This window comes from Cibotium barometz, chromosome 43, assembly GCF_041138505.1.
Source record: "Cibotium barometz isolate CiBa-2024 chromosome 43, ASM4113850v1, whole genome shotgun sequence".
Lineage (NCBI taxonomy): Eukaryota > Viridiplantae > Streptophyta > Polypodiopsida > Cyatheales > Cibotiaceae > Cibotium > Cibotium barometz.
This window is the reverse complement of record NC_141088.1, coordinates 31,675,116-31,698,531: the sequence shown is the minus strand read 5'-3', so window position 1 is coordinate 31,698,531 and position 23,416 is coordinate 31,675,116. Positions and strand designations below refer to the sequence as shown.

The following is a 23,416-nucleotide window of genomic DNA, read 5'->3' as shown; positions in this document are numbered from 1 at the left end:
TCGGGAATCCGGTGCGCGAAGGGGGCAGTGGGATCTCACAAATGGAATCAACACTGGAAAACTTATCAACCCAAATTGCTGAGCTGCAACAATCCTTTGAAACTTTCTATGTAAAGATACTCTCTATATTAGATAGGTTATTACAATCCAATGTACAGCCTATCTTTCCCATAAAACCCTCTACTATTGTTAAAACCTCACCTACAGTTTTGCCAAGTACAAAAATACCCATAAATACTAACTTCAAGCCTGTAATTTTTTCACTTTTACTAAATATATTACTAAACCAAAGCCCTACCTATACAGGATAAAGGTAAACAACCTCTAAATAATACCCCTAGTATAAATAATTTTTCTAGTGATACTGAGCCAAAAGACTACTTAAGCAAAATTATACTCCCAAGGCCTCCTCTCAGAATCCTACACTCTTATGTATGAGCAGCAACTCCAAGATGCAGAGAATAACATCCCTTCTATTCATGTTAATTCCATCAAACATGAAGTAATGGAAGTTGATGATGAGCCGGACCCTTCAAATCCTCCTCCGCAGCCCCAAAAGCAGCAACCATGTTTAAAATGTTACAAATGTATCAGACCTTGGCTAACACAGTATAGGTCTTGGAAAACAAAGTGCTGGAACAAGAAAGGTAGCTACTCGACCAAAGTGAAGAAGCTTCAAATGCATTAAGCTAGCATTATGACTAGATAGTTGCCCTCACAAAACAGGTAAATGTTCTTACTAGTGGGCCAGCTGAACCCACCCACCTCGTGTAGTTCCAGCAAGGAGAATTAGATGTCTACTCTAAGCTTCTTAGCCATTAAAAAAAGAGAAAGAAAAATCTCATGGCAAGAAGAGGATGTATGCTACTGTCTACAATAGAGATAACAATGCATCTTAAAGGTTATAAACCATATGCACTAACTGCTTTACTTATACACGATCAGATTTCAACACAATTAAATATAAAGCAATACCAAGAAACTTATGGAAACCACTTCAAAATCCTTCTCATGCCCATGCAATAGGGAATACTGTCTCCATTGATAAGGCAGCAGGACCTATAGGTATTGGCAATCACAAATTCTCATCAATATTTGCCCAAGCTGAAATCGACAACTGTCACATTATTCTTGGGATAGATTTCATGGATCAATTAATGCCCATGCTACTGTCAAAAGAAAAAGTTGTCCTTATCATTGAGGATAAACCATTCTATGTTTCTCTGATTAATAAAAAATTCAACAAAAATCAAATCATGGAACTATGAATGGGAGCCTATTCCAATGTCACGTGGAAGCTCTGGGATCTTTACTCCTTACCATACAATATTGGATCTTCCTTTATTATTACTAAGCTCGAATCTACAACAAAATTGATCCAAGATCCAATAATAGGAAACCCTATAGAGGTCAGCAAAACCTTCGATGATTTTACATTTGCCAGTTTATTTCACCAGGTAAACCTAAAAATCAGACAATGTACTGATCACCAGATGAAAGAGAAGCTTAAAAAATACCAATTTTTGAATGCCATCTATTACAAATTCTCTAGCACAAATATCTATATTGAAAAACCCAAAGCTAACTCCAGAAGAAGAATAAAATGGAAGAAGAATTGCAGCTACCACATACAAGAGGCCAAAATTCTGGAAGACCAGATGGACAAGAAAACAGTTCAGAAAACCATTCAGGTATGCCAGAAGAAGGAGATATCTTTAATAGCAAGGGTAAAATGTTTTATCTATGGCAAACAAGGACATTATGCATCAGAATGCAAACAAAAATCCAAGGACAAACAACAAGCTAATGCTAAGGCATTCATCCTTGCCGTAAAAGATCTAACAGAGTGGGAAATTCTTTTTTAAGGAGATGATGGAGATAGTCTTTATGAAATATTTGAATCTGATACTTCAATTTGTTGGAACTATAGCAAATTGGATGAAAGCTCTAACTCAAATGACTCTTCTACGGAAGAAACCCAGAACATTTACATGTTCAGTAGTGCACCCAGTTAGGTGTGATTCAAATTTCATGCAGGATGCACAACTAGAAATGACCACACAGGAACTAGAAAAAGTGTTGAATTGGAGTCATTTGAAAGATGTAAATCTTGATGAATATGTCTCAAATGATTATGAAATACGTAGAATGCCTCGAAGTAGCAGAGGAAGAGGTTTCTTTGGATATTTTGACATCCCCCACCTAAAATCAAGAGGTTTCTCTAGATATTTTGACATCCCCCATCTATAATCAAGAGAGAAAACACCTACCAATGAAATCATTCTAGCAATTTTCTGGAGAAAGCCACAAATCTCCTCAAATGATAAATATTGGATTGCACAGCAAAAAACTATCTATGATGACATCAAAACAAGACAGAGGGCCAAGGTAAACAAACAAAAATTCAAGCGAATTGTTATTGAAGTATCCCAACAAACACTCATAAACCCACAGGTGCAACAAATGGAGGAAGTAAGGAAGCTCAAAGATGAAGTTCTCTCTCTTAGCTGAAAGAATTTTAAAATGTTACAAATGTATCAAACCTTGACTAACAGAGTGCAGGTCTTGGAAAACAAAGTGCTAAAACGAGAAAGGCAGCTACTTGACCATAAACGAACAAAACATCATGGATATTGTTACCGAAGTAGCCCACAAACACCCATTAACCCACAGGTGCAACAAATGGAGGAAGTAAGGAAGCTCAAAGATGAAGTTCCCCCTCTTAGCCAAAAGAATTTTAAGATGTTACAAATGTATCAGCCTTGGCTGACAGAGTGCAGGTCTTGGAAAACAAAGTACTGGAACAAGAAAGGTAGCTACTCGACCAAAGTGAAGAAACTTCAAATGCATTAAGGTAGCATTATGACCAGATAGCTGCCCTCACAGAATAAGTAAATTTTCTTACTAGTGGGCCAGCTAAACCTACCCACCTCATGCAGCTCTTGCAAGGAGAATTAGATGCCTACTCTAAGCTCCTTAACCACCATGAAGAAAAAGAGAAAGCAGAAAGAACAATCTCATGGCAAAAAGAGGATGTATACTACTGTCTACAATAGAGGTAACAATGCATCTCAAGGTTATAAACCATATGCACTAACTTCTTTACTTATACAGGATCAAATTTTAACACAATTAAATATATAGCAATACCAAGCAGTTTATGGAAACCACTTCAAAATCCTTTTAATTCCCATGTAATAGGGAATACTGTCTCCAATGATGAGGCAGCAGGACCTATAATTATTGGTATTGGCCATGATATTGTCAAAAGAAAAAGTTGTCCTCATCACCATTGGAGGATAAACCATCCTATATTCCTTTGATTAATAAAAAATCAAATCATGGAACTATGAATGGAAAAAGCAATCTGATGAGAAAATCTCCAAGGAGCAAAGGATAAATGCTGTCATTGATGACATAAATAGCCTCACTCCAGATGATGTCCTGATACAACACTACAAGCAACTTGAAGATGCCAAAATATTCAGGACAAGAGGGTGGAAAGCACAAATAAATGCAGCATGTACTTCAGAGCAGAGTTTTGTAATCTTGCATAACAAATTAGTAAAAGACTATTCTTCACATAATCCACAAGCCTTCAAAGACAGGTTTTATTATGAAATCACTCTCCCTCTAAAAGATGGTGCAAAACCATACAAAGAAAGGTATGACAGAAGCTGACAAGGAAGAATGCCAAAAACTAATCAATGAGCTCCTAGAGAAAAGACTTATCAGACCCTCAAAATCTGAGTGGGCCTGTTCTAGTTTCTTTGTCAATAAACACTCAGAACAAAAAAGAGAAAAGAGAAGACTGGTTCAATTACAAACCACTTAACAAATTCCTAGTTGATATCAGATATCCTATCCCAAATAAGGATTATCCGATGAAAAAAATTGCTGGAGTAAATTGGATCTCAAATCAGGATTCTAGTAGATAACCATAAAAGAAGAATTCATCAAGATCTATAATGGTGATAGGAATTTCAGAGTTTCTAAAGATGCTAAAGAGGTTTGTTAATACATCGCAGTGGGACTTTAACTTGCCATTTAACTTGCGAGATTGAAGATGTATAAAGAAGCTCTTAGTGGAAGCAAAATGTTTATTTGTATTAGTCACATTAGAGAAATTATACAAAGAGGGTAGATAAGGTGTGAGGATTCTTCTAAGGTAATATTGCTATATGAGAATGCCATAATCACAACAAAGGATTCTAGTCCTATTTTATAGGGTTTGGGAAGGCTTCTTGAAGAGAAGTCTTGTTGGAATCCAACTGTGGCACACTCGCGAGGACGAGGAGGAGGCTTCTTGAGACGAAGCCAGAATCCTGATTTGAGATCCAATTTAGAGAGGAACTTGACTCCATCAATTTTTTTCATCAAATAATCCTTATTTGGGATAGGATATCTGATATCAACTAGGAATTTGTTAAGTGGTTTGTAATTGAATACCAGTCTTCTCTTTTCTCTTTTTTGTTTTGAGTGTTTGTTGACAAAGAAAGAAGAACAGGCCCACTCAGATTTTGAGGGTCTAATAAGTCTTTTTTCTAGAAGCTCATTGATTAGTTTTTGGCATTCTTCCTTGTCAACTTCTGTCATATCTTTTGGAATTTCTTTGTATGGTTTCGCACCATCTTTTAGAGGGAGAGTGATCTCATAATAAAACCTATCTTTGAAGGCTTGTGGATTATCTGAAGAATAATCTTTTACTAATTTGTCATGCAAGATTGCAAAACTTTTCTCTGAAGTACATACTGCATTTGTTTGTGCTTTCCATGTGCCTGTCCTGAATATTTTGGCATCTTCAAGTTTCTTGTAGTGTTGTATCAGGACATCATCATCTAGAGTGAGGCTATTTATGTCATCAATGGCAGCATTTATTCTTTGCTCCTTGGAGATTTTCTCATCAAAGTGCAAGACCTCTGCCCTTAGAAAAGGGGGACTTAACAAGATTTTTCATACTAATAGGAACATGGATCGAGGTCGTCGTGGTAGAAATGATAACCCCCAACTCGATGAGGAAGACCTCAACTTGGATGTTCGTAAAACTCTTCATACTTCACAGCTTGGGCCTTTCAAGGGTGAAGGGGAAAACTTGGGCGAGGCTGTGGAGAAGTGGATCGAAGCAATGGAAGAGTACTTTGATGTCACTGGGCACAATGAGAAGAGCAAAATGGCTCTTGCAAGGCTGAAGATAGTAGAAAGCCAGAGTGGCATGGAGAAACCACTGCGAGACAAACTGTCTAGATCGGAATACTGAGACATGGCTAAGGACGAGGTTCTGTCCTCCCAGCTTTTTGGAAACAAAGATGAACGAATTCTTAGAGCTAACCCAGGGGAGCAGAACTATTGAAGTATATCACCACACGTTCGCTCTCCTCCTCAAATACTCGCCACCGTTGAATGAAGAACAGCTGATGGCCAGGTTCATTCGGGGGCTGAACGAACCTTTGATTATTTTGGTGAAGAACACCAAGCCAATTTCCATGGCCGAAACAGTGTGGATGGTGAAGGATTTTTCCAAGGCCTTTGATGTCAAGGTCCCACCAAAGCTAGCACCATCACCTTTCAAAAGGTTTTTAGTTCCTGAAGGTGATTCCAACCTTCCACCGCCTAAGAGATATCAGGGTCAAGCCCAGGATATGGGAAGTTTCAGAATGGAGGAAATGTCTTTTTTAGGCAGGCTACATGTTAGTGATCCCTAGCCTTTTAGCCAATCTATCTGATATTATGTTTACCCCTGACCCGTGAAGAGTTTAGTGCCATGCTCATGTTAGTGATTCTACTTTCTTTACTAGCACAAAAGAAAGGTAAGGGGAAGTAGTATAGTAACCCCTCTTCTTTTGGTAGTGATTCTACTTTCTTTACTAGCACAAAATAAAGGTAAGGGGAAGTAGTATAGTAACCCCTCTTCTTTTAGAAAGAAGAAGAAGAAGATGGTGAAATGTGACAAGCTAGAGCATATGCCAAAAGCATGAAGCAGTGGGAGATGTAGATGAGAAGAATCGTACTTTGGAGCCATCAAAGAAAGTAGAAGTCAAGTAATAGTGGGGGTGAGTTTTAGAGAGAGTTTTTTGGAGCAAGATTTTTTTGACATCCACTCTCTTTCTATACCCTTTATAACCCCTATCCTCTCTCTCTATACCCTCTATTACCCATGTTCTCCCCTCATCCTCCGTCTTCCCAAGCTGAGCCCACCCCTCACTCCACTCTCATCTCTATGTCTATCTCTCTCTTCAATTCCCCTCTTATTATGTCTCTCCTCTCTCTCTTATTATGTCTCTCTCTTTAATTCCCCTCTTATTATGTCTCTCCTCTCTCTCTCTCTCTATATATATATATATATATCTCTCATCAACCTCTCTTTCTCTCCTCTCCTCTCCTCTCTCTCTCTCTCTCTCTCTTTCTCTTTCTCTCTCTCTCTCTCTCTCTCTCTCTCTCTCTCCTTGCATGTGTGGATTCACCCACATATGCATAAAGTAAGCTACGGTCTAGGAGAATTCATAAATAATGAAACATGTGGAAATATAAATATTCCATGAATTAACTCCTCATAACATACCCCAAGGAGCAACTATTCTTGGTTGCCACAAAATCATAATCATCATGGGCTAGTATGTACATAAGATATAATCAAGGCTAGATAAGCAACAAGGATATGATCAAGTAGCCATTAAGATTCTTTGATGGGGTGGCCTTTATACTTGACTGAATATCTACGATAGATATTGCCATTTCTTGTGGTTGTGGAAAATCCTAGAAAAAAGGATTAACAAGGAATATCTGTTTATTATTTATTAGTTTCATGCTGGAGTAATAAGTGAATATAAATTTAGAATAAAGATTGAATGGGTGATTTATGTTTGAGAAAGTAAGTGTTATTTTATAACGTACTATGACAAATATCTTTTTAGGGAGTTAGTGAGATTGATGGTAACTTAAATGAGTAAGAAAGTCTCGACTAGAGATGGTGGTATCATCTTCGATTTTGTATCCTCAAATGATTCCATGTTGTTTCATGAGTTGACAAAACTAAATATTACGAGGAAAGATGTGAGTGTTGCCAAATGGGGATCATAACAAAACAGCTTCATGATCTTCTGTCCAACTCTTTGACCATTCATCTTTAGGTTTGTTGTTGAAGATGTGTAACAATGCCTCAAATAAGTGTGAATTGTAATATAATATAAGTGAGTCAGAGACATTCCATTATAATTTGTAGGAGTTTCGATGGTTGACGATGATTATGAGGAGATGGGAAAGTCATTGCGATGTGTACTAAATATTCTGATATAGAAAGAAAGTCTCACGTGTGTTAGTTTTAAAAACAATCAATAAATAATTTATTTGTTGGGTAGCTTGATTAAAATAAGTATGCATAAGTGGTCGAAAATGTGCCCAATTTATTACTAAAGCTCTAAAAATATTTTAGAGAAGTTTTTTGGATTCTCAGGTAATTTGTAAGAAATGTTTGGGCTCAAAAATAGCAATTTTGGATAAAAACAATGATTTTGGAAAGCAAAAAGAAGTTTGAAATTTTTTATAAACTACTAGCGAGGGAGAAAATGATTTCCAAAGCTATGGTTGTGTTTTGGGTGAGGAATTTGGAAAAAAAATGGGGCTTGATAGCTTTTTTGAGAATCTTTAAGAAAGGCTTTGTAAAGCTTTATAAAGCTTATAAAGTTTTAAGCTTTATAAAGCTTTAAATCTTTAAGCTTTTATAATTTTATAAGTATAAGCTTTAAAGGCTTGGGGGAGGTTGACATGAACCCAATAAATTAATTGCAAAGTATTAAACACCAAGCAAAGAATAGAATAAATAATTTCACATGACACAAGATTGGGTTCAATTTTCCCCCACATAAAAGTGATCCCACATTTCCTCTTGGTGTATTTAAGTATATTACTTGAAATAACTTGTGGGGCTCAAAATAGTGTCCTCTTACAAAAATGTCAACTTCTTTAAAACAACATACAAACTAATCTAATAAAAAATAGATGTAAACCTAAAACCATATAAATGTGTACATTTCTTGTAAATTCAAATATGCACAAGGGAGCTTTCACATGTCCCAATAAATATATATACATCATCAATAAATATGGATGATACCCAAAATGAAATAATAAGTCTTTTTGTCACAAAATCAAATAATATCCGATGACACACAAAATGAATTATTTGACCCACCACCACCACCAACTTGCTTGCATAATCCAATCAAAGAATCTACAATCACATCAACTATCCAATCAATTAAAAACTTAATTGACTAAGAATACAAATAACCATACCGAAACTCATAACATCAAGACGATGTAACCAGTACTCCCACGCATGTACGGATTCACCTGCATACACATAAAGTAAGCTACGATCACCTAGATTTAGAAAAGCATCCCAATCTAAACCTATCTAGGATAATTTAAAAATAATGGAAAATGTGGGAATATGAATATATTCCTCATAACATTTTCACATAACGCAAAAATAAATATGATGTAGATATATGGAATCTAATAGTGTCAAGACACTCTCATATCTTGTACCACCATACTCTAGATACCTGTTTCAAGCTATACAAGGCTTTATGCAACATGCAAAAGAAACATTTAGATATACATCATGCTCATATCTATTGAAATTTGAGCATAATGATGAGCTATGGTGGATCAAACACTAGAATCAACATCATTAACAAAGTGATTAGCAAATAATTAAGATGTAATTAATGGATAATTAGCAAATAATTAAGACGTAATTAGTGGATAATTAGCAAATAGATTAATGTAGGCATGGATACTCAAAAACCAGCAAATTCTCATTAGGGCAGTGCCTCAATTTATAGAGTTTACATCCAAGCATCTAATCCCACTCATTTCTCCATGATTCACTCCCAGAATATCTCCACCTCTTGCTTGATTCTCTCCACCTCTTCTCTTCTCCCTGAATATCTCCGAGAATAACTCCACACTTCCTAAATTCTCTCATGCTACCCTTTATTCTCTCCCAGTAGATTCTTCTCACATTTTCACAGGTTCTTTCACATTTATACATTCTCTTTTAGAGCCTCTAACCAAGGGCTTGTTCCCCACACACCCTATTCACTTGTATATTTCAACACCTCCCCTCAAGTGAATAATCCTAGCACACCTGGACCCTATACCAAGTTTCCCTCTTACTTGATAGTCCGCGACCAGTGCCTCAAGTCCCTAAACTCCATAGTCCTTGACACACTCTCTCTCTATGTGTCCAAGGCTACTATAAGTGCCCGCGACCTTGACTAAAGTGCTCACACATACATCTACCACTTGGCCTACATCATCGGTGGCTCAGAGGTGGTTTTACTTTGTTGGGGCAGGTTACATTGGGTTGTGGGGTCTCTCTCTCTCTTAGAAAAGATGATCCGACTCCACTTCCTTTGGAGCCTCCATGAAGTTTGCTGATGTCGTTCCTTCTCCACTGGGTTTGCTGTAGCAGTATCTCGCCATGTGTCCTGGCTTTTCACATTTGTGGCAAGTGAAGGTCCTTCCTCCTACTCTGCCTCTTCCTCATCCTCGTCCTTGAGAGAATCCTCCTCGGGTGAAGAATGCTTTTTCTTCTCCTGCTGTTGAGTCGAGCCATTTCTTCTCTTTGCCTCTGCTCTCTTGCTCTAGTAGAGCTGCTTCTATCTCGTGTAGCTTCAATTCAGGTACATTCTTTAGTGTTGCTACAATGTTTTCATAATATCCTTTGTCCACACTCTTCAGAAGCACTGCTAGTGCCTCATCATCTTCGACCTTTTTGCCAATAGCTGCCAGCTGTTGCTTAATGCTTTTATATTTGTTCAAGTGTGTGATTAAAGGTTCACTTTCCTTCATGTCCAATTTGTAGAATTGCATTAACAGATTTATCTTTGATTTTTTTGCTTGTGTACCAAATAATTTATTGAGTTCATCCCATGCATCTTTTGCCCATTGTATCCCTGTGATGTGATGAATGATTTCATCATTTAAACTGAGTGCAATAAGTCCCAATGCTTTTTCATTCCTGCTCTTCCACTCATTTTTTCCTCTCTCTAGGCATTCATCTCTCCCTTCAACTAATCCCCACAGATTTTTCCTCATGAGCAAATACATGATGGTTTTTGTTTGCCATGTATAAAACTGCTCCCCATTAAATTTGGCTATTTCCTGTGCTGTACTCATGGTGATGTGAAGGGGTTCTTACCTCTTGATCTAATTTCAAGATTCAAGGGCAGTGTCTACCCTTTTACAACTCAATCTGGTGTTTAATAGATGATTACAACAATTTTATCATCATAAAATCATCAAAAATTACATTAAATTAAGGATAACCAATTTGTACGGGATGGTTGGAGTATCAAACCAACTCCGATTTGCAATCTGAAGTTATAGGGATCTGTATCAGATACCTAATGGTTAATTTGAACCCTCAATTGTACCAAAATACAATGATTAGCATTGATTAATCACTGATTAGCAAATTAATGCTCTGTTTTGTGTGCAAAAAACAGAGTATGCGGGGAGTCCAGATCTGGTGCCTTAGACTTCAAATGAGCTCAAACGCTTTCAAAGGCATCAATAGCAATGAGTCTAGTAGAGGATTAAGCCAAGAAACACAAGATTTGACCAAATATTGAAAGCTTAATCTCTGTTTTACCAAAGTCACCTGCAGATTTGATGAAGAGCTTGGATCTCATTGTAGACTTGATGAAACTGAATTCTGTCTTCACCAGCTTATAGAGCATGCTTGAAAACCCCCGGGGCTAAGAGGAATTGAAGCAATTTGATTTGATGAGCACAAGATCTGTAATTTCATTAGAAAAGTCTGCGCTGGAAAAAATGTGAAATTCTCCTGAATGCGCTGGTGGTTTGCTGCGTTTTTTGCATAGGCTGGAGCCCAATGATGTTAGCTAGCTATGGTTAGAAGCTTTTGAGCTATTGTTGTGTGTGCAAGAAGAGGGAGCTCCTCCACTAGCTGGGGGTGCAGAAACTAGTTGAAAAAAAGAGGGAAAATTATAATTTTCTACTAATCCTAATTAGCAAAATAATTAGCAAGATAATGGGCTCACAAATTAGCATGGCTCTGATACCATGTTGAAATTTGAGCATAATGATGAGCTATGGTGGATCAAACACTAGAATCAACATCATTAACAAAGTGATTAGCAAATAATTAAGACGTAATTAGTGGATAATTAGCAAATAGATTAATGTAGGCATGGATACTCAAAAACCAACAAATTCTCATTAGGGCAATGCCTCAATTTAAAGAGTTTACATTCAAGCATCTAATCCCACTGATTTCTCCAATTTGAGCATAATGATGAGCTACGGTGGATCAAACACTAGAATCAACATCATTAACAAAGTGATTAGTAAATAATTAAGATGTAATTAGTGGATAATTAGCAAATAGATTAATGTAGGCATGGATACTCAAAAACCAGCAAATTCTCATTAGGGCAATGCCTCAATTTATAGAGTTTACATCCAAGCATCTAATCCCACTGATTTCTCCATGATTCACTGCCAGAATATCTCCACCTCTTGCTTGATTCTCTCCACCTCTTCTCTTTTCTCTGAATATCTCCCAGAATAACTCCACACTTCCTAAACTCTCTCATGCTACCCTTTATTCTCTCCTAGTAGATTCTTCTCACCTTTTCACAGGTTCTTTCACATTTACACATACTCTTTTACAACCTCTAACCAAGGGCTTGTTCCCGCACACACCCTATTCACTTGTATACTTCAACAATATCCAGGTGGTTACACTAATTGTATAATCAATGCCATAGGTCTGTGCACATCCCTTGGCTACCAAGCTTGCCTTATACATTTGCTCACAGACCCATTTGAAATCTGCTTTATTTTATAGACCCATTTGAATTTTTCTTTACTTTATCGACCCACTTAAAATTTCCTTTTTCTCCTTAGGCCAAGGTACTAACTCCTATGTCTCATTTGTATCTAATGCAGCCATCTCTTCACCCATGGCATCTTCCCAATGTTTGTGTCTAAGTGACTCCTCAAAACATGTGGACTCTATTTCCTATATTGCTTTAACCATATAAGCATAATGAGGTTTTTATACCCATCATATCTCAACCTCTCCACTAGATATAAAATCCTCATTGACATGCATACATGTCAATCACTACCATGCATTCTCAACAATACTTTTTCTATTTGTACATTAGGTGCAACAATAGTCAAAATCCCAAACTTCTCGGGTTTCTCGGGTTTAGCCTGTCCTTTCCTGCCATTGAGATGCCAAATTTCTTTTTCCCTCTTCTGATTGTGATCTTGTCATCTCCCAGTTATGCTTTATTCTTCCATTTTTGAGCCAAGGCCTTCCTAGGAGCATGGGATATTCACCTACTATCTCGATCATCTTGAGAACAATGAACCCAGCAATGAAGCTACATCTCGCCACCTCTATCTGTTCTCCCCTGATTATCTTGATAGGTTAGACCCTTCTCTGGTCAGCCATGCATTTGTGGAATAGGCAGGCTACATGTTAGTGATCCCTAGCTTTTTAGCCAATCTATCTGATATTATGTTTACCCCTGACCCATGAAGAGTTTAGTGCCATGCTCATGGTAGTGATTCTACTTTCTTTACTAGCACAAAAGAAAGGTAAGGGGAAGTAGTATAGTAACCCCACTTCTTTTGGTAGTGATTCTACTTTCTTTACTAGCACAAAAAAAAGGTAAGGGTAAGTAGTATAGTAACCCCTCTTCTTTTGGAAAGAAGAAGAAGAAGATGGTGAAATGTGACAAGCTAGAGCATATGCCAAAAGCATGAAGCAATGGGAGGTAGATGAGAAGAATCGTACTTTGGAGCCATCAAAGAAAGTAGAAGTCAAGTAATAGTGGGGGTGGGTTTAGAGAGAGTTTTTTGGAGCAAGATTTTCTTGACATCCACTCTCTTTCTATACCCTCTATAACCCCTATCCTCTCTCTCTATACCCTCTATTACCCATGTGCTCTCTCTCTTCTCCCCTCATCCTCCGTCTTCCCAAGCCGAGCCCACCCCTCACTCCACTCTCATCTCTATGTCTATCTCTCTCTTTAATTCCCCTCTTATTATGCCTCTCCTCCCTGTCTTTCTCTCTCTATATATATCTCTCTCATCAACCTCTCTCTCTCCTCTCCTCTCTCTCTCTCTCTCTCTCTCTCTCTCTCTCTCTCTCTCTCTCCCCTTGCATGTGTGGATTCACCCACATATGCATAAAGTAAGCTACGGTCTAGGAGAATTCATAAATAATGAAAAATGTGGAAATATAAATATTCCATAAATTAACTCCTCATAACATACCCCAAGGAGCAACTATTCTTGGTTGCCACAAAATCATAATCATCATGGGCTAGTATGTACATAAGATGTAATCAAGGCTAGATAAGCAACAAGGATACGATCAAGTAGCCATTAAGATTCTTTGATGGGGTGGCCTTTATACTTGACTGAATATCTACGATAGATATTGCCATTTCTTGTGGTTGTGGAAAATCCTAGAAAAAAGGATTAACAAGGAATATCTGTTTATTATTTATTAGTTTCATGCTGGAGTAATAAGTGAATATAAATTTAGAATAAAGATTGAATGGGTGATTTATGTTTGAGAAAGTAAGTGTTATTTTATAATGTACTGTGACAAATATCTTTTTAGGGGGTTAGTGAGATTGATGGTAACTTAAATGAGTAAGAAATTGTTCACTAGTGATGGTGGTATCATCTTCGATTTTGTATCCTCAAATGATTCCATGTTGTTTCATGAGTTGACAAAACTAAATATTATGAGGAAAGATGTGAGTGTTGCCAAATGGGGATCATAACAAAACAGCTTCATGATATTTCGTCCAACTCTTTGACCATTCATCTTTAGGTTTGTTGTTGAAGATGTGTAACAATGCCTCGAATAAGTGTGAATTGCAATATAATATAAGTGAGTCAGAGACATTCCATTATAATTTGTAGGAGTTTCAATGGTTGACGATGATTATGAGGAGATGGGAAAGTCATTGCGATGTGTACTAAATATTCTGATATAGAAAGAAAGTTTCACGTGTGTTAGTTTTAAAAACAATCAATAAATAATTTATTTGTTGGGTAGCTTGATTAAAATAAGTATGCATAAGTGGTCGAAAATGTGCCCAATTTATTACTAAAGCTCTAAAAACATTTTAGAGAAGTTTTTTGGATTCTTAGGTAATTTGTAAGAAATGTTTGGGCTCAAAAATAGCAATTTTGGATTAAAAATAATGATTTTGGAAAGCAAAAAGCAGTTTGAAATTTTTTGGAAACTACTAGCGAGGGAGAAAATAATTTCCAAAGCTATGGTTGCGTTTTGGGTGAGGAATTTGAAAAAAAAATGGGGCTTGATAGCTTTTTTGAGAATCTTTAAGAAAAGCTTTGTAAAGCTTATAAAGTTTTAAGCTTTATGTGCATACATACACCCAATGGCAACTCTACACCTCTTTGCAGCACCCACAGTGTCTGCACAGTCAATCTGTCTTCCTGCAGTTCTTAAAATAGAGTTCTGCAGAGAATCGACCACTTACCTGCAGTGCTCGAAATCGCCTGCTTTCTGAAAAACGGAGGTCCAGACGCGCCCGAAACCAGGCTCTGATACCATGAAAAGATGCAGGGGGGAAAAGAGCTTGAGCTCTTGCAAGCACACACACACACTCACAAAACCCTAATAGAGAACACACAAGGTGAGAGGCTGAAATCTTCTTCTTCTTCACTCAACACTCAACACACCATATACAAGAATAAGAGTACACATAATATGAAAGGTACTCAACCAATACATACACGGGTTCTCTATAGTGTGAACCCGACTAAATGAGCTGACGCTATAACTATGCCAGTCTCTGGAATGGCTGTTACACAGCCTGTCATCCCACTGGCCGCATATCTCCCATGATCTCACCAACCATGCCAGTGGTGTAAGTGTGGGGCCTATCCCCCAGGCGGGTCATCAGTGTCCACCACCTCACTAGATGAGCTCGATATCTCAACACATAGCAGGTTTGGGCTTCCACTGGAGGAACCTATGGTCATCCAGACGCACTTTGTTCGTGAACAGATCGTTGCTGATGACATCTTGCTAGAGTTTTGTTCGACGGAGGACAGTACGGTGGACCTCTTCACGAAGTCGCTCTCTCAAGATTTGCTTTTGCTCAAGCGGCACCCCAACTCCATGTGGCTGGTTTCATAGCTAGGAGCTAAGAGGGGGTGCTAGAAGTCATCTCCTATCTAGATTTATACACCAGGGCCTTTGTTGTGGGTGTGCCTGCCCTTATGAGGTGTTTTATCATTTTTCCTCACTCCCCACATTTTTTCCATTTTTTTGTGGCTTGGGAGGCAACCCATTTGCTGGCCGACTGCTGAACTGGTCCACGACTCCATGCCAGAGCTAGTTGACTGCTGGCTGATGATCTGGCTGACTGGATGTGATGCTGGTCGTGGAGTTCTCAAGGCCAGTCGGTTGCCTATAGCAGGCCGACTGCTGCTATGGGGGCATATAAATAGGCCCTCAGTCCCATACCACTCATTGTATCATATTCCGGATCTTCTTGTGTATATCAGAGCAGAGTTACATGCCTACATCTCTCTCTCTCTCTTGTGCTATTTTTTTGCATGCGTTTTTTGCTCTTGTGTTCCCAGATCTCATCATCATCTCCGCTGCGTATTCTGATAACCTTGTCCTTCTTATATATTTAGCTAGCCTCTACACCCTAAACCCTTTCTATTAATTGTACATCCTTGATTGCATGTTCAGGTGCTATAGGAGTTTTTTTTTCCATGCTACTAGTATGCATAAAGGGCTCTATGCATAAAAAGGAATCTATGCATAAAGAGGCATCTATGCATAGAGATATTATGTATAAAACACCTATTTGCATGCATATTAGAGAACTACTTTCTCAGTAATCACATATACCCGAGCTGAACTATCAATGTAACTTATCAATCCAACTTTAGAGCATGAACTGCTTTCTCAGTAATCACACATACTCGAGCTCCACTATCAATGTAAAATTTGCTTATCTTTCTACCATGGATTGAGACATCTACCACAAAGGAAATACATCTGACACCTTACTCAACTGAACCACACTTGCTTCATGCACTCTAACCTTCACCTTGCTTCATGCACTCTAACCTTCACACTTGCTTCATGCACTCTAACCTTCACCTTGCTGATGCTAGCAGTTGTCCATAGGTAATGTCAGCCTTCTTGTGCTTTACATCTGCCAACAGACTATATGGTATTTGGCCTTCTCCCAGCTGAAAATATCCCATCCCAATCTTCCTTCTCCTGGCCCTAGCCTTTCCTGTTTTCTACATTCCCCTCAATCCATGGGAGATTTCCCTTTCTTTGATCTCTTCTTGGCTCTTTCTTCCCTATTTACCACTTCAAATTGTGACCTTTGCATCCTTGTCATTTTTTATTGCTATCAGGGGACTCTCCTACTGGTTATAGGAAGGTGTACCAATCCTTATGACTCATCATGTGTCAAGAACCTCTAATGTCAATGATCCAATGAATCATCGACAATGAATCCTTATGACTCATCATGTGCCGAGAAGCTCTAATGTCGATGATCTAATGAATCATGAGGTGATTTAGGAAGCATGTACCAATCCTTATGACTCATTATGTGTCGAGAAGCTCCAATGGCGAAGATCCATGAATTTGGCACAACTTCCAAGTCGATCTCAAGGATCACCTAGACACTCGTAATAACCAGAGGACAAGGTGTCCCAAAAGATCTCCTTATACCCTAGACTACAGTCAATCAACATACACTTACATGCATCCTACATTGGAACGACATACTCTTGATTTTTTCAAAACCATGCTCCCCTTTTGATGGATAATTGTGTGGCATCTACTTAATGCCTTTGTCTTCATGTGGGTGAGGGATTTCGATCCCATTAGTTCTCATTTTCTTTTTGAAGAGCCATGACATGCTTGTCTTCCTAGTTATTATGATCCATGCATATGCTTTGTGAGGGACGACATCTCTTCCAATTATTTAAATGTGCCCTGACATGAAAGTTCAAGGGTTCTTTCTGTTGGAAATCAATGCTCCATCCTTTTCAATGTGATCGTGTGGGTGGTGGGTTTGTTCTATTTTGTGAGGTCCTCTTTATGAGTAGCCGTTGTATTGAGCACCTGAACGCTTGACAATGCCGAGTTTAGACACTGGGCACATGTTTGTCATAGGTGGTCAGATGGTTAGGAAATGACTTCTATAACCTTAGCACCATGCCATGTCGGGTATTGGATATGAAGTGTTTAGAGGGAAAGGGACTGAGGATGTCAACCAATTTCTGTAGGTTAGAACCCACTCGATGAGACCATGTCAGGTATTGGATATATGAAGTGTTTAGAGGGAAAAGGACTGAGGATGTCAACCAATTTCTCAATAGGATTGAGCTGGTAGCTTTAAGTAGTAACATAGATGAGGATGCATACAAGCTGAAGATGGTGAGTGTGATATTGGAAGGACTAGCTAAGGAATGGTATGAGGATGTTGTTTATAGATGCTAAAAAAGGGGATTGGGATAGGTTAAAAGAGGCATTGAGGAGGAAATATGGGAAGGTAGATAGTCGTAAAGATTGATGGAGGGAGCTAGGTAAGTTGGAGAGGATGAAGAGATGCCAGCCTTTTCGGGAAGGTTTGCAGATGTTTGGAGAAGGATAATCAGAGCCTTGGGGGAGAACTGAGTACCACTAAACTTCTTGAAAAAGGATAGGTTTATTGGTGTATTGCATGGTAGTATTAAAGAAAAGGTGAAGTTCTAGATGAATAGAGGGTGGGGAATAGGATGGTTAGAGAGGCTACATTAAAACTAAATTAAAGAGGAAACACCAATAATAGATGCTATGATTGAAATTACAAAGGTATTTGGAGAATTTGGGTATGTGGGATTCATAACCAGAGTAGAGATGGATATATAGGTTAAGGCATAGGTGAATTGGAGGGCCAGAGCATCTGGAGAGCACATACTCTGTTAGAACTTGTTTCTTCCCGACACCTTCTTTTGGTGATTGGAGCTGATGTAAGTTGTAGGATGGTTGCTACTTGTTGGGAGTTCATCACAGAGGGCTTCATCTTCTTCAATTCGATCAAGAAATGCATCCTTTAAAGCATAAAATTGCCATCAGTTTTTTGTCTTGTTGTTGTAAGACCCATTGAGAAAGGATTGCTGTAAGTTTTATATGAGTGTTGTGTGGGTGTCCAAAGTATTCGGTATCTGATGGTTCAACTATTGGACAATGGATTACTATTTATAAGTTTTGAGTCTTGATCTTGGGTATGTACTGGGCTAAAGGAATCAATCAGTGGTTGTATTGGTGTAACTTCATCAATTTAGAGGGTTTGTATTATTTTTTTAGAGATTAACCATGGATTGCTAGCATGAATCGGGTCCCTGAATTGTACAACTCATTTGAGGGAGATCATCAAAAGGAATTTTTGGTTCTTGACTAAGTGGACACAAGTTTGAGTTGGACATGATCAAAGGGGGGACATAGCAACATGTAGTGCTAGTATGTTTTGGATTCAGGCGTGTCATGTGAGGAGAAAGTGGATTTATTAGGATTTTCAAGAAGAGAGTCAACTAGGGACGAATTTGGTATCCAGATGACTATGAAGCAAGATAGATTTAGACCTAAATTGAGGTATTACACAGACTCAAAGTTTGTCCAACTGGGGAACAACTGGTCTACGGTGTTGTGAAGCTAGAGGGGAAAGTGAAATTACAGGTTTTTGGGAATCTAAGAAGAGGGATCATTTGGTTGAGGACAATTTTTGACTTGGGTTTAGGGAGGTTGATATAGAAGCAAAGGATGGTGAAGGTGTGAGCTATCATCATGGGGCTTTTTTTGAGGGTTAGAGTAGATGAAAGTCCATGGATCTAGAGAAGTAGTGGAGAACAAGGGACTGAATACATTTCTTCAAAGAGGTAAAAGTAGTTGGTTGGAGCTTTTTTTTATTCACAGAAACTTAGGAGGTATCATCTGAATTGATAGATGCTTTTTGGAGTAGGTGATCTGGGAGCCCCCATTTTTTCTAGCTCTCTATCTCTCTGTTATGTAGTATTTGGTGTTGTTATAGAGGCGATCACCCACAGACCTCACATGTTTTGATTCCCCCACTGCGGGTTGAAGAGCTTTTGTTGATCTGCAGGTTGGAACCCACTTGATGAGACCATGTCAGGTATTGGATATGAAGTGTTTAGAGGGAAAAGGACTGAGGATGTCAACCAATTTCTGCAGGTTAGAACCCACTTGATGAGACCATGTCAGGTATTGGATATGAAGTGTTTAGAGGGAAAAGGATTGAGGATGTCAACCAATTCCTCAATAGGATTGAGCTGGTAGCTTTAAGTAGTAACATAGATGAGGATGCATACAAGCTGAAGATGGTGAGTGTGATATTGGAAGGACTAGCTAAGGAATGGTATGAGGATGTTGTTTATAGATGCTGAAAAAGGGGATTGGGATAGGTTAAAAGAGGCATTGAGGAGGAAATATGGGAAGGTAGATAGTCCTAAAGATTGATGGAGGGAGCTAGGTAAGTTGGAGAGGATGAAGAGATGCCAGCCTTTTCGGGAAGGTTTGCGGATATTTGGAGAAGGATAATCAGAGCCTTGGGGGAGAACCGAGTACCACTAGACTTCTTGAAAAAGGATAGGTTTATTGGTGTATTGCATGGTAGTATTAAAGAAAAGGTGAAGTTGAAGGATTGCAACACATTTGCTGAAGATGTAAGGATAGAAACTAAGCAATGGAGAAAGAAGATGAGAAAGCTGGAGCTAAGAAGGAAGGAAAGAGAAGGTGGTATGTAAATCAATTGGAGTAGGTACAACATGGTCCTATAGTGGATCCTCCACCTCTTGACCTGCATTTGGAAAGGGAAGTTCTAGTGGAATCTCCAAGGTTAATGGAATCAAATAGGGCTCAACATGGATTACATCACGAGATCTAGAGACTTACTAAATAGATTGGCAATCTTAACCTTGTTATTCAAGGGATTCAGAATCAAGTGGGAAGGCCACAAGGATAGACATAGCCAAGAAATAGATTGGAACAAGTACAATGTTTCAATCATGGAGAGAGAGGACACATAGCACCTTAGTGTCTTCAACCTAGAATGAAGCCAGGTGGGATATACCCAGTGATTCAAAGATAGGAAGGGGATAGACCTTTGGACCATAAAATTGGGGAAATGGGAATCAGGTGCCAATATAGGATCAAGCTCATGCTCCCTTGGGAAATGTGAGCATTTTGGAGGCTATGTTGGAGGAGACAGATGGGGTTCATGTGATGGCCACCAATAAAATGACAAGGATGCAAAGGTCACAATTTGAAGTGGTAAATAGGGAAGAAAGAGCCAAGAAGAAATCAAAGAAAGGGAAATCTCCCACAGATTGAGGGGAAGGTAGAAAACTAGAAAGGCTAGGGCCAGGAGAAGGAAGATTGGGATGGGATATTTTCAGCTGGGAGAAGGCCAAATACCATATAGTCTGTTGTGGCAGATGTAAAGCACAAGAAGGCTGACATTACCTATGGACAACTGCTAGCATCAGAAGGGTGAAGGTTAGAGTGCATGAAGCAAGTGTGGTTCAGTTGAGTAAGGTGTCAGATGTATTTCCTGTGTGGTAGATGTCTCAATCCATGGTAGAAAGATAAGCAAATTTTACATTGATAGTGGAGCTCGAGTATGTGTGATTACTGAGAAAGCAGTTCATGCCCTAAAGTTGGATTGATAGGTTACATTGATAGTTCAGCTCGGGTATATGTGATTACTGAGAAAGTAGTTCTCTAATATGCATGCAAATAGGTGTTTTATACATAATATCTCTATGCATAGATGCCTCTTTATGCATAGATTCCTTTTTATGCATAGAGCCCTTTATGCATACTAGTAGCATGAAAAAACAAAACTCCTATAGCACCTGAGCATGCAATCAAGGATGTACAATTAATAGAAAGGGTTTATGGTGTAGAGGTTAGCTAAATATATAAGAAGGACAAGGTGTTGGACCAAAAAAAGAAGAAGACCTACAAACGTATGAACCATAAACATCAAGCTTATTCTGCAAAAAAATGAGAGAGAGGGTTTCTCACCTTATGTGAAAATATCTAGTAAAAATAATTTATTTTTAATATTAAGTGTGATAAAACATAAACCTACATATGGCCTACTTATTAGTAAAGAGAAGGAGAAATATTACGTTAAAGAGCACATACCTTCATATATTGCATGCTTACGGAGAGAAGAGAGAGGGAAATAGCATAACCTTTTGATTAGAGAAGGGAGATGAAGTTTATAAGGGAGATGAGGGGTTTTCCAACAAGGAGGGATATTAGAAGAGGTAGATGAGGGTTGAGGGAGATGAGGGGTTTTCCACCAAGGAGGGATATGAGAAGAGGCAAATGAGGGTTGAGGGAGATGAGGTGAGGGTTTTCCAAGGAGGTATATGAGAAGAGGGAGTCGATAGATGCATGAGGAGGAATGTGGAGGGAAAAACGAGCTAGCTGGCAAGAAAAACCCGTGACTGCTTGTGCGAATGGAGAGAAGATATAGTGTCAACAAGTCTTTCTTTGGAAAAGCCTTAAGGACCCACTTGCATGATGTGAGAAGGAAAAAAAGAGCAGGGTGTATTATTAGTCTATGGCAAAAAGTATTGGGTTAGCACATGGACTTCTTCTTTCTTAGGTGTATTATTAGTCTATGGCAAAAAGTATTGGGTTGGCACATCCTTCTTCTTTCTTTCTTTTTTGAAAACTAGTTGGCTTTTTAAAAAAAAAAATTATTTTGTTGTTTTTGTTTTTGTTTGAAAACTCCATCAATGGCAAAAAGTATTGGGTTGGCACATGCTTTCTTTGAAAACTAGTGTGACTCGTGGGGCGCGGAGAGTGGGTCCCGGTTTAGAGAATCGGCGGACAATGGCTTTTTGCTTTTCAAAGTTGGAGCCGTGAATGACTACTAAGCTGCTGCTGCTGCTGCTTCTTCTTCTTCTTCTGTAACATTTTGTTGAATGCTGACTTAAGGAAAAGAAAATACTTAAATATTGTCCGGTCGTAGAATCTGGTCGACAGTCGAAAGGAAAATTGGTATCAATCGAACTCTTCCACCAATAATATATTGCTATATATAAAAGTATAATATAGCCCAATGCTCCCTCGCATTTCCATCTGTAACTTCTTCTCTTCTCTTGTGGTGGTGGAAGCAAGCAATATTCACCAACAAGCAAGCATCAAAGCAAAGCAAGCCAGTAATTAGCAAAATGGCCATCGAGGTGTGCAGCGACAAGGTGGAGTGCAAAGTGTCGGCCAAGAGGATGTGGCGGGCAGCCTTTGAGGACGCCCACAACTGCCTGCCCAAGGCTGTGCCGCACGTGATCGCGGGCGTGGAGTACGAGGGGAGCGGCTTCAAGGCGGGCTCCGTGAGAACCATCCACTTCCAGAAGAGTAAGCATATTTATAAACTCTTGTGCATTAGGCAGCTCCCCAACCCAATTTGATGTGAAATTTGGGTCATAATTTATTTATTTATTATTAGGCTACGCCGAGAAGATCTCCAAGGAGAAGCACCCGGAGCACGTGGTGCTGTACATCAAGGAGAAGCTGGAGGAGGTGGATCACGAGTCCCTCAAGCTAACGGCGGTGGTGGTGGAAGGCGGCTTCCTGGGCGTCCTCGTCAAGCACTACAAGTTCACCATGCACGTCAAGGAAGGGGCCCAGCCCGGCACCTGCGTGGTGCACTGGTCCTTTGAATACGAGGCTCTCTCCGAGAAGCATCAGCCCCACGTCCCTCTGGCTCTCAAGGAGGTGGTTCCCGTCGGCTTCAAGGATTTGGAGGCCTACCTGCTCGCCCACCCCGACTGCGCGCAGTGATTGCTCGCAGAGATTCCATCCACGTCTCCGTCGTTTTAATAATAAGTACATGCTCTCTTACTTATGTGATTAGTATCTACTCCTCCATGTGACATGTATACAAGTGTTTTTTTTACCAATGGAACACTAGTCTGCTTTATTATGTGGCATTTGGATGCCATAAGTACCTAGTGTTTTTTTACTTATCTACTCCTCCATGTGACATGTATACAAGTGTTTTTTTTAACCAATGGAACACTAGTCTGCTTTATTATGTGGCATTTGGATGCTATAAGTATCTACTCCATGTATGTGACATGTATACAACTGTTTTCCAATAAAACACTCTCATGAGCCTTGCACTAAGGGGGGGAAGAGAATAATGCAAGGGTAGATACAGGGCTTGCCTAAATGTCATAACCCCCCCTTTTTTAGGAAGCTAGGTCACCTCATTTGCATCACTTCACTCACTCTATACAGTTTTGTATTCTCGGTATGGTTCTTCTT

At 39.0% G+C, this 23,416-nt stretch overlaps 1 protein-coding gene across 1 annotated transcript; it reads left to right on the top strand.

Annotated features, from left to right (window-relative positions):
* Positions 1-22,225: 22,225 nt before the first annotated feature.
* Positions 22,226-22,999, top strand: LOC147613820 (pathogenesis-related protein 1-like). Its single transcript, XM_086781239.1, has 2 exons — positions 22,226-22,504; positions 22,596-22,999. Exons 1-2 carry the CDS (start codon positions 22,321-22,323, stop codon positions 22,928-22,930), a joined length of 519 nt encoding a protein of 172 aa, XP_086637365.1. The 5' UTR covers positions 22,226-22,320; the 3' UTR covers positions 22,931-22,999.
* The last annotated feature ends 417 nt before the right edge of the window (positions 23,000-23,416 follow it).

Bases quoted from the DNA above. Each gene is read 5' to 3' on its own strand.
- LOC147613820 (XM_086781239.1), top strand. From the start codon at position 22,321: ATGGCCATCGAGGTGTGCAGCGACAAGGTGGAGTGCAAAGTGTCGGCC. The intron at 22,505-22,595 runs GTAAGCATATTT...ATTTATTATTAG, and splicing joins AACCATCCACTTCCAGAAGA to GCTACGCCGAGAAGATCTCC.